A 16,568-nucleotide genomic window follows, 5' to 3' on the forward strand; every position below is an offset into this window, starting at 1 on the left:
ACTGGACTGGTAAACAGTACGTCATTAGGTATATGCTTTCCCAGCCTCTTCATCAAAACAGGATACAGTCGCATAATATTTGTTGAGACTATCTTCTTTTTTTTCAGACAGAAGGACTAGTGGTCTACAATATTTTATATAAGATGTAAAAAAGTTAACAAGTTTAACCCACCATTTTTTCTTAAAATGTCCTGTACCAAGTCAGGAATATGGCATTTGTTATCACATAGTTCGTTTCTATGTATGTTGCATTGGTCTTTTTTTTTTTTGATGCACTTCAGTGTTTCTGTTGTTCCGTTGTTTTCCTCTTAGAGTTGATGTGTTTCCTTCGGTTTTAGTTTGTAACCCGGATTTGTTTTCTCTTAATCGAATAATGACTTTTGAACAGCGGTATACTACTATTGCCATTATTAAAGTTTAAAAACATATTTTGCTATACGCCAATTCACATAGGGAAAAACCTCAATGTACGAGGTGTGCTTTTTTTCTTTGCTCTTTGCTCTTTGCTCTTAGTCAATATCTGGTCTACTATTTTCCACGGTGTCAGATCTCAAAACTTTACATTGATCACAACACTCAGTATTAATTGTATTCACAGCTTTATATTCCATAAATCTAGTGAGTCGCCCTCTCAGACAATACCAGACTAGGACTCTTTGTAATTTACAAAAAAGTGTCAAATCTGTGTAAATATTGAGACTTAAACCATGTTAATCTTACTATGATTCAGAGCCAGAAAAACTGACTTCCTCAGCAGGGGCAGTAACTGGAGGTGTTGTAGCCATTGTTGTTATCATTGCTGGCATTGCCGTTTTTATCTGGAGGCGGAGGTTTGTATCGTGTAATGATAGGGTAAATCAATGTGTAAAACATGTATAATTTATCGATTTCAGTGCACACGACATGGTTTCCGGACTAACTAATTTACCAGGTAAACTCGATACCAAAAGTCGTAGAGGGTAATGTATAAAATATGTTTGTGCATCAAAACCAAAAAATCACAAACAGTTAAGCACAAATTGATGTTTTTTTTTTCTTGTGGGAGTTATATTTAATAACTATTACAATCAAAATGCATATAAAAGTAAGAAAGAGGGGTATGATTGCCAATAAGACAATATTCCTCCAGAGACCAAATAAGATAAACCCCATTCTAAAATCACTGAGTATCTTTTGGATACTTAATATCATTTTAAACAAATTATTTTGATTTCACAGACTTTCATCATATGTAAAGAACAGAAAACCTAAATTTGGTACAAGAAAAAGAAATAGAGACACAGTTACAATGCATCAAGGTAATAAGATTGAATGTCATTTTTTCAGTTCGACAGAAAACATTTAATCGAAACCCACAACTTAAAAGAGTAAAAACATTGTTTTACCAGGCAATCATTTAAACTTGAAGGCTTATTTAAATATATGAAACTTTGAATTCCAAGAGGCCATTGTTAGCACTATGCGTCCGTTGTTTTTTTTTTTTTTTTTTTAATAAAAAATTGCCCATTACCATATTCATCCATTAGGGTTTCAGGTCTTAAACAAAAGTGACTTGTGATTTCATCTACTAACTAACATAGCTGCCAAGGCTTAAAGTAAAACATAGGGATAACATTGAAATATTGTTTATTAGTATGATAATCTGTAAAGATAGAGAATTTTTAAGACGCAGAAATGTGCATTTAGTCAATATCCCCCTATTCACCAAATATGACCAAAATTCTGACGACTTCGAAGTGAAGTTATTGCCCTATATAAATAGAAAAAATGATAGTCATAACAAGGTCTACAAATAATCTAAATGGTATCATTCGTTAGCCGACTCCTTATAAGAGTTATTATCTTTTAAAAATGATTTTTTTATTGTATGTTTTTTAGAAAATTTGAAAAGAAAGAGGAACTTGTAAATCGGTAAAATATTCAGCAAAATATGATCTACAAATAGTCAAACTGAACGAGATCGTCGTATATCGCCAGTCGATTCAATATTAGAGTTGTCGCCCTTAAAGGTTTTTTTTTTTTGCAGAAACTAGAGCAGCTAGAAAGAAACTGGAAATAGCTGAAATCATTATTATATTTATAAGTTCTACAAATAGTCAACAGCACCTAAATCGTCATTAAACTTCTTACAAGAGTTACAGTTCTTAAATGACGATTTTTATCTTTTTTACATTTTTTTCATAAACAAAACCCGTATAAATCAAACAAAATCTGGAAATTAAGATTTACTAATAGTCAACATCGCCGATATCATTTAGTCTAATCTTCGTTCGAGTTATTGTCTTTCAGTGATGATTTTAACTAATTTTTGTGGGTTTTTTTTAAACGTTTATAGATAGAGAGAAACTGAATAAATAAAAACGACCAACAAACGTAGATCTACAAATTAGCAGGTGAAACCGAAATCGTCAATCTTCTCCTTAAAGGAGTAATTGCCCCCTAATTGTCCATTTTATCAATGTTTTTGCTTTTACAAATGCACTCTTGAAAACTACAATGAACAGAGAGACACCTTAAACAGTAAAACTGTAAAACAAGATATACTAACAAGTCATCATAACCATAATTGTCAGTCAACACCTTATTGGAATCATTTCCGTTTGATAATGATTTTTACATATTTTTCGTTTTTTTGGAACTGTCTGGAGCCTGTAATTCAGTGGTCGTCGTGTGTTACTGTATATTGTATTTGTTTTTCGTTTATTGTGATGAGTATAGATCATGCCGTTAGTTTTCTCGTTTGGATTGTTTTACATTTGTCACTTTTTGTAGCTTTCTATGTGATATGGATTTTGCTCGTTGATGAAGGCCGTACGGTGACCTATAGTTGTTAATTTTCTGCGTCATCTGGTCTCTGGTGGAGAGTTGTCTCATTGGAAATTATATCGCATCTTCTTATTTTGATAACAAGCGGGAGAACCTTATTTTTTATAAGTTGTAATTGGCTTTGAAATAGCTTTCAGTGGATTGTTGTCTCATTGACAATCCTAGCACATCTCCTAATTTTTATATTTAGTAACTGAGAGTTCCCTTATATCGGTGCTTCGTGTCAATTGATTTTATGTAATTTGTTTTTTGAGCTTCTTAAGGTGCGTTTACACGGTAAGTTTTCATTCGAATTTTACCTGTGCACCTGCTTTCGACTTAAATCGTACCGTGTGTAAACTAAAATCGTATGTCGTTTGGTTAATCGAATGGAAAATCATATCATGTGAACAGAACGATGTTCGATGTACCTAAGAGATGGTATCAATTGCGATTGAAAATCGAATGGAAAACATTTTACTGTGTAAATTCACCTTTACTGATCAATTGAGTTGAGCCGTTTGGAACTGATTTTTACAGTTTGTACTTATGTTGTGCTGGAACACTGTCCTAGGTTATGGAGGGTGTGGAACACTCTTCTTTGAGTGCCTGTTCTATGTCAGGAGCCCGTAATTCAGTGGTTGTCGTTGGTTCATGTCTGCCAAATTTGTTTTACGAAAATTCAATTGTTATAAATAAGGCCGTTCCTTTTCACGTTTGAATTGTTTCATATTTGTCTTGTCGTGGTCATTTATAGGTGACTATGAATTTTTATCGTTAAAGGTCGTACGGTGACCCATAATTTCTTACTTCCACTCATTTGAACTCTGGAAGATGGTTGTCTCATTGGCATTTATAACACATCTCTTTTTTTATAAAGGAGATTGAGACAAACTGTAAAACGGCAAAACTGATCAACAAAATACGATCTAAAAGTATACAAGTCCTCAGGAGTTTTAAATCAATTTTAGGGTGTTTACCAAACGCATTGAGAACTATATATTATTGATAGATTAAACTTTGAACAACAACATTGATTGTAAACACATGATGTAATTCAAATTAATGAAACCGGCAATCACCACCTTACAAGAGTTATTGCCCCTGTTCTAAAATTTTAAATAATTTCTGTTTTAAATTTTGCTAATTGTCTTGAAAACTATAATGGATAGACAGAAAATCTGTCTAGCAAAATGATCAGCAGGACAAGAGGTTGACCTTCACAGTTTCCATTCAACACACATATTCTTCATGCATTGTATTAGTTTAATGCAAATAAACCAGATGAGCGTTGCAGACTCCTTTGGGCCAAAACTTTACACAAAAAGGCCAACAATAGGGTGTTCGGGAGGATCCTCTTTCAACTAAAAACTCAAAGTATTTACATATCACTTAAATATGTAATGAAATTTGCAAGGAATAAAAACTTACCAAGAAAGACAAAAAAGGCAACGATTCATGCCCATCATAAATATGTATTTGTTGTCATTGTGCAAAATTACCTCGGTAGGCTCGTGGTAGCGTGTTTGCCTCGAGTGCTGGAGGTGAGGGTTCAAAACCAGACCCGTTCAAACCAAAGATTCTAAAATTGGTATTTGCTGACAAGCCAAATGTAGTGTATGTTTTACCGTCAATGCCAATATATATCAATGGTAGGAATATGAAGATAATGTAACAGTTAATAATTCTGGGGTTTAACCATAATGTTTTCGTGCACATTTATATTCATTACCATCCTTTCTGATAACTTGCTAAACAATGAAGTGATCGTGATGAAGTGCGATTATTTTAGTTACATTGCACGATGCATCAATTTTGCGTATTTCCTACAATACAATGTTCTTGCAGTCAGTTTAAAATAAGATGAATATTTCAATACAATCAATTTAAGGACGAGATGACAGTGGAGATGGACTGCATTTAAATTTAAGGACGATGTCTTCTATCGCTGCTAATGGCGATGAATTATTCACTAAACCCGTAGTAACAGCTGATGTCGAATGTCATAATGTATCAGATGTAACTCGTACATGTATCAGGGTGGAAGACCTAAAAAAGTATATTCAGAAAAGACAAAGACACGGAGAACTTGAAGACGAATATAAGGTATTTTATAATTTTGAAGTGATGTGTTTAAAGATGATTTGAAAATATTTACATTACAATTTTCTTATCAAATAAACTTAATTCAACATTTTTACTGCCGTCGTTAATATTAGAAACAAAATTCCTGGAAAAATTTATAGTTTAGATATAATAATTCACATTGTATGTTAAAGTAGACGTTTACATTGGCAAAGACCGAGAAATTTCTAAAGAAGGAACAAACATCGTTCTCCGTCTGAAATTAACTGGGATGATATCGAAAAGCCACCTGCATTTCTTACTACTGCTAATCTTGGTGCAAAAGAGAGAAAGCTATTTAAAAATCAGTAGTGTTTTGTAAACTGTTGTTTGTCTTTTCGCCGATTTTAGTTTTTGCCTTATCATTGTTGGTTTTGCTTTGACTTGTGAATTGAATGTTGATTGATCCTTTGGTATCTTCTACCCCTTTTTCAGGTAACTCTCGGAGAGCATTTTGTATTTGTATCCAATGTTAATTCGAAAATGATAACGCTGTCGTTGTTTAACATAACAACTGTACCCCTGCTTACGATAGTAAAGGGCAGTATGTTGTCTTGTATGTTTGTCCGTTCCGTATTATGTTAAATTTTTTGGTTAGGGTATTTTACTATGAAGGTGCTGTCGTATCAACCTGAAACTTAGTACACATGTTCCTCATGCGTGATATCATTTCATATCAGGGGAGTTATTACTTTGAGTTGATTTAAGTTAATTCCAGCATTCTTTGATACGAAGTGTGTATTATTGTTCTGTTTGTGATAGTATTATTGGTACCTATTACGATTTTTATAGAATTAATTTCTTTTGTTAGTTCACTGATGGCGATTAAAAATATTAGTGTTGAAATCTGTAACAATTAACAAAACTAATTTAACACCTCCGCATGTTGGTATGGAAATTCAAAATAATGAATACGTGAGTTCTGTCTTACATGTATGTAATACCGTAACAGATCCCTGATATAGGGTTCAATTAATTCACAAACTCACACGTTCATAATACGCTTCAGTAGAAAAGTATAATAAAATTTAGATGTCGTCTGGTTATTCTTGTCGCTGGGTCGCTTTCGTATTGACCTACATCTGACATCATTTTTTATTCAAATAAGAAACGGTTTGATATGAAAAGAGCGTTTGGTCGTCGCTTTTTTTTCTGCACATCTTCTTTTACTTTGGTGATCCAGAGCTTTGTATTTTGGATAGGCACCAGTGTGTGGTGAAGAGTGTGTGTTGACCTCTTTATGTCTTTCGGTTACTAATAATTGTGTCGTTCGGTTCCTTTTTCGTTGACGGGTACCTCAAATCCCTTTTATGTTAATATTAACTCATCATGAGTTCCTTTTTTTCTTTCAACCTATGTTCACCTGTGTTTGGTAAATCTTGGTTTCCTATTCGTATTATAAGTGTAAAGTAAATATAGTAAAGTAACATAGCTTTATTAATTTGTTTTATTCACTTTGACATTTCTTATTTATATTTCATAAGAGCATACCGAACGTAGCAGAACATCCTACTACACATGCACTGTCAAAGGGTAATATGCCGAAAAACAGATTTAAAACAACATTACCATGTAAGTGAAACAGATATTTCTGAATGCACATAATCTCCTTTTGTTTAGGTTGAACTGGTGCTTATGTTTATGTACTACTAAAGGATACTAAGCATTTACAAAACTCATTATGTTTGTCAAGGTTATGTTGTAAGTATCCTACAAACTGTCAGATAGTTTTATACACAACTTCCAATTCAACACAATATCCATGTTTAGGTTGTCCTGGACAAAATATGAAAGTAGTATTACTTTTTTATTTGGTCATCGGAAAAATCCTGAATTTAAAGAATCATAATTTGACTATTTCTGATAAAACAAGCTCTCTGATTTTATTTACTTTCAAATATAATGTAATAATTCTATTACGTACATAGTCAGACACAACAGCTACTAACATATAGTACAGCACATTGATTTGCATCTTACGAGATAGTGATGCCTTCTCTAGTTCTTAACAGACACATCTGTTATGTTATACCCTTGACCATTCTTCTTTCGTCTGTCTCTACCCGACATATTTCAAGTTTGCTTAGATATCGCTCACAATTTTCAAGACAAACTCCTCTATATATCTTTTGGTTGATAGTATCACTGGGTTGTTATCTCAATGACTTGTACTCCACATCTACTACTAGCCATTTTATATTTTTGACGATTTTACTTTTTGCCGGTGATATAAAGACTTAGTATTTGACAATTTCGAGTTCGTCTGACAAAAACTGACGAGCTTACACTTTAATTCATTTAAATTAATGTAAATGTGAAGTCATGCGTATCATGCCATTCAAGGCGCTGTTGTTTATTTATTTTTCAAACAAACTTTCCAGATTCTGTTTTAATCTTTAAATCATTGTCAAATTGTTACTTTATACTTATCAGAAACGTCTTTTTGGTTTAGAAGTCATTTTTATTTTTGGTCTCTTAATTATTTCTTCAATGTTTCTAGAGGAAATGACCTGCTTTTAAACATACCAAATAAACAAACCAAACGTTTTCTTACATACGTTTAGTCTTCTTGTGTCCTTTTCTCCGATATTAAATAAAAGGTTGTTAAAATTTGTGTGTTTATCATACACAGTAAGGTACTTCTAGTTGGTAAATAGTACTTGCTCTTGACAAGTAAAATAAAGTCGGACTTGGTGTACTTCATGTGTAAAAGAGGGACGAAAGATACCAGAGGGACAGTCAAACTCATAGATTGATACTAATAGGTTTATATTTCAGAAGAATTAAGATATAGATTAAATTAGAGAACAATTTTTGTATTATAGTAGATAGTACATTTTGTTTAATTTATAATTGATACAAACATTGCCTCTTGTAGATGACCACACAAGAGTGATATTACAATCCGGTGGAGGATCTGATTATATTAATGCAAACTATATTGATGTAAGTAGAGTTTGACATATTTTTAACGGTAAAAAAATGTGTTAGTTCTTTTATTTTCAAGACAAAAGAGTCACGTATATTTTGTAGATAAAATAAGCTTGATGAATTCAATAGAAATCGGTTCATCATTTACTTTATTAATGTCTGTTTAATGTTTTCTTACATTTTGAAATCTTTATAAGTACTTAAATGATAGATACTTTAATTATATTCTATAGGGGTTTGAAAAGGAAAGATGCTACATTGCGTGTCAAGGTAAACAGTTATTGTTGTAGAACGTTAATGGTGGTTCTTACAATATCAATTAAACTATACAATTCAACTTATCATTTATCCCCACATACAAACAATTAAGTAAGTTAAATTGAACGAAACAAACAAAATAAAAAATAAACACATTTAAGATAATTATGGTCAAATTGAAAAACAAACAAATCAAAAAGTAAATAACACAAAATATTATAAAAAGTATCAGTTTCAAGATAACTTTATATAAAAATAAGGAGATGTTGTATGATTGCCAAGTGAGACAACTATAGTCACCAAAGTTCAAATGAGTGTATAAGAAAAACATTGAATTGTATTTGATCAAATTCTCGAATCATGTAGACCTAAAGTGTTGACTGTTGGAGGTTTGGATGAGATTATTGAAAATTCTTTGGTTGGAAGTAGAAGGGTTCGTTGATACCAAAATGTTCAATCAATCCTAGTCAATGTAATTTTTTATCTACGTAGTAGTAACGTCTCAATGGCCAAAATTATTGTTGAAGAAATTAATTTATCGTGTTATTGAACAGTGTACATTATTAAACACTTCACAACATAATTATATTGAAAAAATGAAAAATGAAAATATGTCTCATTTGCAGGTCCGATCAAAACTACAGTGGGGGATCACTGGAAAATGATATGGCAGGAAAATATTTATCAAATTGTAATGTTAACAAATTTGGTAGACGGTATTAAGGTACATTGTTTATAGTTTTATGACAGAATATATTGTTAAACTATACAAAAATGCAAATGATCAAACGTGTCTTGAGTATATATGCTAGCATTATTCAAACCATATTATAAATTGTTTTGTAATTTAAAATTTTTGAAAAATACTTCAAATAAAACTTCATTATTTGATATTTTCAGCAAATTCGTATAAACATAATCGCGAGATAAAAAGTGAAAGTAAATGGCAGATCTTTTTTCTCTTTTTAATTTATTGATAACATTTTAGACTTTTTAGGCGATCGATAGGTTGTCATGTTGTACAAAATAAAAATTGCCAATGAGACAACTATCCACCAAAGTTCAAATAAAGTGGATGTAAGCAATTATGGAAATTAACTATTGTTGAAGACTTTATTTTGATCTCTTTATGCTATCTTTATTACTTGTGTATCGTTGAGGTTCTGTCTAAATGACGTTTACCCTATATATTCTTTTATCGGCAATTTGTGCATTTTCCATTTGATCTTACTGACTAATATTTGCAAGATCATGGACAGGATTGATACTCGAAAATATGAGGCCAGGACGTCATGTATAAGTGCAGCAACGTCACGTGCTCTAGACCATCCGCGTCAATTTATCAATGAAATGCAAGCGACTTCCTTCATACAACCGAACGACCATCCAAACGTTTTGTACGCGTAAAAGTAGTTTAACTTACGTTTTCATTTTACTTTATATTCTCCACCAAAAACAAACAAACAGTTAAGACAATCTGCCGATAAAAAGAATGTTGACATTTAATGTGTTGATACTGACTTCATTAGCTCGAATATCAGCTCGCCCTTGCGGTCTCGCTTCATATTCCTGCTGATAAAGTCAGAGTCAAAAAACAAAAATGCCGTTATTCTATTTTTATTTGCAATTTGTACATTCCCTCTTCTGCCAATTATGACCAGGACCTGATACTCGATTATATTAGGCAATGACGGCACGTAATAGTGCAACAGCGTCACGTGTTCATGTCCATGAAATACACGCGACTTCATTCATGCAACCCAACAACTATCACAATGTTTTGTACGCGTAAAAATAGTTGTAATAACTATTATATTATATTTAATTTTCTCAACCAAAAAAACCATTATGTTAAGACAAATTGCCAATCAAAAATAATGGCATTTATTTTTTTGATTCTGACTTCACCAGCTCGAATATCAGTTTGCCCTCGCTGACTCGCTTGATATTCTTGTTGATGAAGTTAGTATCAAAAACAAAATTGCCATTCTTCTATATTCATTCAGAAAATGTCAGATTTTACCTTGCATTAACACAAAAGTTACTTTTACAGGGTCATAGATATCTCAGACTTTCAACTTTCAACATTCTTACAGCCGGAATAAGCATATTGTCTATAAATAGATTCTATCTGGTTAAAGATTAGTATTTCTCACAGTACATCTTATTGTCATGGAATTGATAAAACTAAAACCTGTAAGAAGTGTTGTTTTTTTTTTATGTTTTCTTGAGCGGCAGTATCCGACCAACAGCTGTAGTAACATTAACTAGCGTCCTGAAGGAAATAACTGTACTGTGCATGTATTTTATGTGTGTGTTTTAGTTGAACAATATGTAGTGTATATAGGCAAAGGGGAAGTTTGTGTACTAGTAAAACTGGTTTAACTCCACCAAATGTTGTGGCTGTTCCAAGTCAGGGGATGCTGACCATGTGTTATTCGTTGTGGTTTGTTCATGATTGTCTGTCTGGTTCTCTCTCGGCTGAGTCGAGTTTTGGTGGTCGATGTGATCTATTGTACTGGGAGTTATTCCTCGCGATTACTGTTATTCCTTTTTATATATTGTTACATTTGGGAAAAGAAGATGTAATAAATGTCACATAGACAGCAATCCAATTATAGAAAAACAAAAAACAAATACATCTGGTGCAGTGATATTTGAAAATAAAAAAATTATGTTTTTTACCGAAAAAAATTATCTCTCATATGTATTTGCTATTAATAAAATTAACATTTTCGGTTAACCTGAATAATAATCAGTCGATATTGCACGATGACTGCTTTTCTTACAAATAGAACGGATCGAATACGAGGATGGCTTGAATTATTCGAGTCTATTTACTGTAAGAAATGAATGATATTTCATGTAATGAACTATGAGTTCGTTTGATTTCGATTGGTTTTACTACCAATTGTTCATCTGTATTTCTGGACTTGTGATATTTAAAAAAACAACATCAGCATACTAATTTCCCCAAATCTAAGATCTGAAAGAGAATCTAACTCGGTCTGGAAGGCAAAATTAACTCTTAACATCACCAAAATGTAGCAAACTATGTAGAATATATAACAGAATAGTAAATGACTATAGAAAATATACATTAATTGCTCATTGTCTGTTTAGATATACATAATAAATTCATGATATTACCTTATGTTTCAACACTTCTTCCACGTGATAGAATAAATGTGAACAATACTGGCCTGCTGGGGACAAACAAATGGTCCAAGGAAATCTGATTCTTCGTCTGAACGTTGAAAAGAAAAGAACGGCATATGTCACAAGAGAAATAACAATTGAAGAAAAAAAGGTATTCTACTGGATATTATAAATAAATTGGCATTAAGGCATTATGGTTATCTTGGGTCAGCCTGGCCAAAAAGTAAATATAATAGATACTTGAACTGAAGGCTATTAGCAAATAATTTAAACCATTGTCTTGACGTTAGCCTATTCATTTATCGTGGATTCTTTTAGAATCAACGCCTCCTAAATCTGTCACTTAAATGGACTCACCAAATTATATTCAATTGTTTCCTTTGTGTGCCTGATTTCATTAAGTTTGAATTGGCTAGTTTATTGATTTCAGTTCACAAATGGAATTAATTGAAAAGCTTGCCTTTATTTTTTGTAATCTTTATATGCCTTCACTGGGAAAAGAACCCCTCCTTGAAATATGTTATGTGTGACTGACATCAACACATCGACGAAACCTCTCGGCTACCAATGAGTTGCAATCTATGTGTATTCTTTATATATATAAAAAAAAGTAAACTAACAGAAATACCGAACTCCAAGGAAAATTAAAATCGGAAAGTCCCTTAACAAAAAATTCTCTGAAACTGACATTATCAAGATGCTTGATTTCTTGATTGACAACATATTTGTTACGTTTGGAGGACGTGTTTTTCAACAGACTGTCGGAATTCCAATGGGAACCAGTCTTGCCGACTTGTTTCTTTATTATTATGAGGCTGACTTCATACAGGAGCTTCTTAGGAAGAGAGATAAGAAGTTAGCAATATCCTTTAACTCTACGTTCCGCTATATAGATGATGTTCTCTCACTAAATAATACAAAATTTGGTGACTATGTTGAACGAATCTATCCCATCGAACTAGAGATAAAGGATACTACAGATACAGTTAAGTCTGCCTCATATCTTGACTTACATCTAGAAATTGACAATGAGGGTCGGTTGAAAACAAAACTTTACGACAAAAGAGATGATTTCAGCTTCCCAATTGTGAACTTTCCATTTCTATGTAGCAACATTCCAGCAGCGCCTGCATACGGAGTATATATCTCCCAATTGATACGATATTCCCGGGCTTGTGTTTCCTATCATGATTTCCTTGATAGAGGATTGCTGCTCACAAGGAAGTTATTAAACCAAGAGTTCCAAATGGTGAAGTTGAAGTCATCCCTTCGTAAATTTTACGGACGCCATCACGAGTTGGTTGACCGTTATGGAATAACCGTTTCACAGATGATATCGGATATGTTCCTTATGTCGTAACTACAATACCCTTCCCTTTTCACGAATGTGACTTACCGAATTAGACTATTTACCGGATTTGTAATAACATAAGCAACTCGACGGGTGCCGCATGTGGAGCAGGATCTGCTTACCCTTCCGGAGCACCTGAGATCACCCCCAGTTTTTGGTGGGGTTCGTGTTGCTTAGTCTTTTGTTTTCTATGTTGTGTCATCTGTACTATTATTTGTCTGTTAGTCTTTTTATTTTTGGCCATGACGTTGTCGGTTTGTTTTCGATCTGTGAGTTTGACTGTCCCTCTGGTATCTTTCGTCCCTCTTTTATCAAATAGCAAAATCAAAAGCTCAAACACATCAAACGAACGGAAAACAACTGTCATATTCCTGACTTGGTACAGGCATTTTCTACAGGTACAGCCATACTTCCAAACCAAATCTTTGTACATATGGAAGAATTTAGTAAAAGTTTTCAGTAATTTGTGGTAACAAAATCCCTGACCTAATAATTTTCCAGTAATACATAGATTACGCTAATTTCAAAACGTCACTTTAGACACAGGCTGTAACGAGTTGGGATATATAAACACCGTAAGGCGGTGCTAAAGGAACATCAGCGTCCATAAAATGAAATAACCAAAAGGGAAAGAAACATCGTCAATTTTGTCGTAAATTTATGTGTAGAGTTTCTCGTGTAAAACTGAAATATCTAAATCTAGAAAAGAAAGGTAATTGCTGTTAATATTTGATTTATTAAAATTAAGTCCCTTTGAGTAAATTGCAGCAGTATATTTAGATAAAAAGTAAAATAACAAAAATACCGAACTCCAAGGAAAATTCAAATCGGAAAATTCCTTATCAAATGGCAAAATCAAAAACTCAAACACATCAAACGAATGGAAAACAACTGTCATATTCCTGACTTGGTACAGGCATTTCCTTATGTAGAAAATGGTGGATTAAACCTGGTTTTATAGCTAGCTAAACCTCTCACTTGAATGACAGTCGCATAAAATTCCAATTATATTGACAACTATGTGTTAACAAAACACTAGGTAAAAATGTCAAAAATAGCGGTACAGCAGTCAACATTGTGTTATAATCTTAATCACTATAAAAACAAACAAATATGTCGACAGAGAAAAAGAAAATGGCATATAGACAAAGCAAATAAGTAAAAATGAAGGACAAGAATACAAAAAATGACCACAGCACAACAACACATTGTCGGGATGCATAAGTACCGAGTCACGCCAAAAGGATAGTACCAAAAATTAACTAAACAATAAAGGTTAATAATTTACAAAGACAAAAAATGAACACTATAACACTTAATTAAGATGATAAACAACGTCAGTACCTAGAATCTATACTTCAAGACCATCGTGTATTATTTGTGAAGTTCATTCAGAATATTTATCAACAAGGTCTTGGTATCTTCCGATGAACCTTTTTAGAAAAAGGACGAAACGTTCTTTAACATAGCCTTGGTTCATCAACTGTCTGCTCAGACACTTGTGACGTTTTATAAAGTCTGAGTAGCAGCTGCAAGCTCTTGAATACCGAATGAGCTGGGAAATGTATATCCCATATGCAGGTGAGGTTGGTATATTGCTACTAAGGTGGGGGAAATTGATAATTTCAAAACTAAAATCGTCTCGTTTGTCATAGAATTTGGTATTGAGATGACCGCTTATGTCAAATTCCAGGTATAAGTCTAAATATGAGGCGGAGGAAGCCGTATCTGTCGTTTCTTTAATTTCTAGTTCTGGGGGATATATTATGGAACCCAATCAGAAAAGTTTGGATTGTTAATAAAAAGAACACCATCAATATATCTGAATGTGAGTTAAATGATCTGGCTTCTTTGATCTTCTTGTTTTTGACATGTGTAAGTGAACATATGATACACATCGGTACAACGGACACACAGGGCTTGTACCTTTATGTATACATAATAGACAATCGTATGGTATAAGTTGGTAGCCGCGAGGTTCACATGGTTAAGATCAATGAGTTAAAGAGTCAAGTTAAAGGTAGAGACTTGTCGGTTTAAGTTCGAATCCATGCATTCTCTCTGTTGTCCCTATTCTTTAGTTTCTCCGTTTTTCTTATTTTGTATGTTATTGTGGATATTTTTGTAATAATAGCAAGGTTTTCCGTTTATTTTGGAGTTATTATTGGCTATTTCACATATTCGAAAAAAAATTTATTACATTCAATTTGTCCATTTTAGTTTTATAAATATAGCATGCTTTCATCTGTTTTACTATATACCTTTACAAATGTTTATTTGCAAATCCTTATAAAGGCAACAGTAGTATACCGCTATTCTAAATTCATAAATCGATTGAGAAAAAAAATCCGGGTAACAAACTAAAACTGAGGGAAACACATCAAATATAAGAGGAGAAAAAACGACACAACAGAAACACAACACTAAAATGCAACACACACAGAAACGAACTATAATATAACAATGGCCATTTTCCTGACTTGGTATAAGAGTAAATCGTGATGTGCCTACAATAGGCATCTTGATAGAATTTTCGGTAGCTTACTTATTACATATACCTAGAAATAAGTTCGAATATGTCTTATTTTGTAAATTACGGATGATTTCCAGATGCCTGATATTTTATGAAGTTATGAAGTTATGTTATATTTGTATTGCTCTAACCTATGAATTGTGAACTTAGATTTATTAATGCATCGTTGAACATGATAACATGGTCATTTCAACTAACTCACAATACCTTCTAATTAAGAAAAGGCTTTCATTTTGAAAAGACATCAAAACAATAGTTTAAGTTAGAGATACAATGGATAAGCGTTGATTTATGAAAAACAAACCATTCGCCCTCCGGGCTCATGGTTTCTTTTTCAAGAATCAACGCTTATTCATTGTATCTATAATACATAATTACCTATATAATCAAGGAGGTAACATTAGGCAATCTCATAGGTTAAGTCAAATAAACTCATCATAGATACCAGGATTAAAATTATGTACTGCAGACGCGCGTTTCTTCTACAAAGGCCTCATCAGGGACGTCCGAATCAAAAAAGTTAAAAAGGCCAAATAAAAAACAAAGAGCATTGAGAACCCAAAATTCATAAAAAATATTTAAGAGACGGAAAATACCAAAGGTAGAAATATATTAAACTTTATGGTAATCTGAACATTTGAAAATAATCAAACAAAACAAAAACGACAAGTACATGATCATGAAATTGATGAAATTGATGAATTAGATAATGATAATAGATATTTCGAATATATTGGGAGGTCGAATTTCTTTTTTACAACATGCATGCTCCTGTTAAAATAGTTCAGAGAAAACGTTCAATTGTGCTTTTCCGTTTCTTATGAAAATTAACGAATCGCATTGTTTAGTTAAAGACTAAAACATATATTGTTACAGTTATTAATTGTTAGCGTGAAAGTTATTAAACAATAGCAATGTTATAACAGTCCAAGTGAATGGGCTATACATTAGACGGTCAAACCAAGTATGGCTTTTATCAAAGATGTAGAACATGATTGGTCACGATTGTGTTGGTTTAAAAGATAATCATACAATGATTCATATTTAAATGACAGATAACAAATACGCTTTCCCTTGATTTATTCAAATGATATATTAACAAATAAGTCGTTGTGTCATAGTTCTAACAGAAAAAAAAAACATTTTTAATTTGGAAATATTATATAATAATGAAAAATACACTTCTGAAGATAATGAAGTGGATGTCATTATGAGAATCTAGCAATTCTGTGTTGACATGAATTATCATTCATATGGTAAAAATTATAAAGTTACTGTTTTGCAAACATTTGAACTGTTCAAAATACTAATGATTTTCTACCCCGAGGATTAGATTTCTTATAAGGAGTATTTGGCAAAACCTTTTAGAATTTTGTTTCCTCAATGCTTTTAAACTTCGTACTTAAT

General features: G+C 32.5%; 1 protein-coding gene across 3 annotated transcripts in view; it reads left to right on the forward strand.

Moving 5' to 3' along the window:
- LOC127715846 (receptor-type tyrosine-protein phosphatase T-like) overlaps nucleotides 1-16,568 on the forward strand; it is a 57,520-nt gene that overhangs the window by 26,623 nt on the left and 14,329 nt on the right. For all 3 annotated transcript variants that reach the window (XR_007988662.1, XM_052221977.1, XM_052221978.1), the window contains exons 7-14: nucleotides 731-830; nucleotides 1,219-1,298; nucleotides 4,697-4,911; nucleotides 6,414-6,501; nucleotides 7,808-7,875; nucleotides 8,094-8,130; nucleotides 8,745-8,842; nucleotides 11,300-11,428. Coding sequence is in view for 2 of the 3 variants with exons in the window: in XM_052221977.1 (XP_052077937.1) it covers nucleotides 731-830; nucleotides 1,219-1,298; nucleotides 4,697-4,911; nucleotides 6,414-6,501; nucleotides 7,808-7,875; nucleotides 8,094-8,130; nucleotides 8,745-8,842; nucleotides 11,300-11,428 (815 nt within the window). In the remaining variant the exon portion in view is untranslated. The remainder of the gene's footprint in view (nucleotides 1-730; nucleotides 831-1,218; nucleotides 1,299-4,696; nucleotides 4,912-6,413; nucleotides 6,502-7,807; nucleotides 7,876-8,093; nucleotides 8,131-8,744; nucleotides 8,843-11,299; nucleotides 11,429-16,568) is intronic.

The sequence above is a fragment of the Mytilus californianus genome, unplaced genomic scaffold (assembly GCF_021869535.1).
Source record: "Mytilus californianus isolate M0D057914Y unplaced genomic scaffold, xbMytCali1.0.p SCAF_9, whole genome shotgun sequence".
NCBI lineage: Eukaryota > Metazoa > Mollusca > Bivalvia > Mytilida > Mytilidae > Mytilus > Mytilus californianus.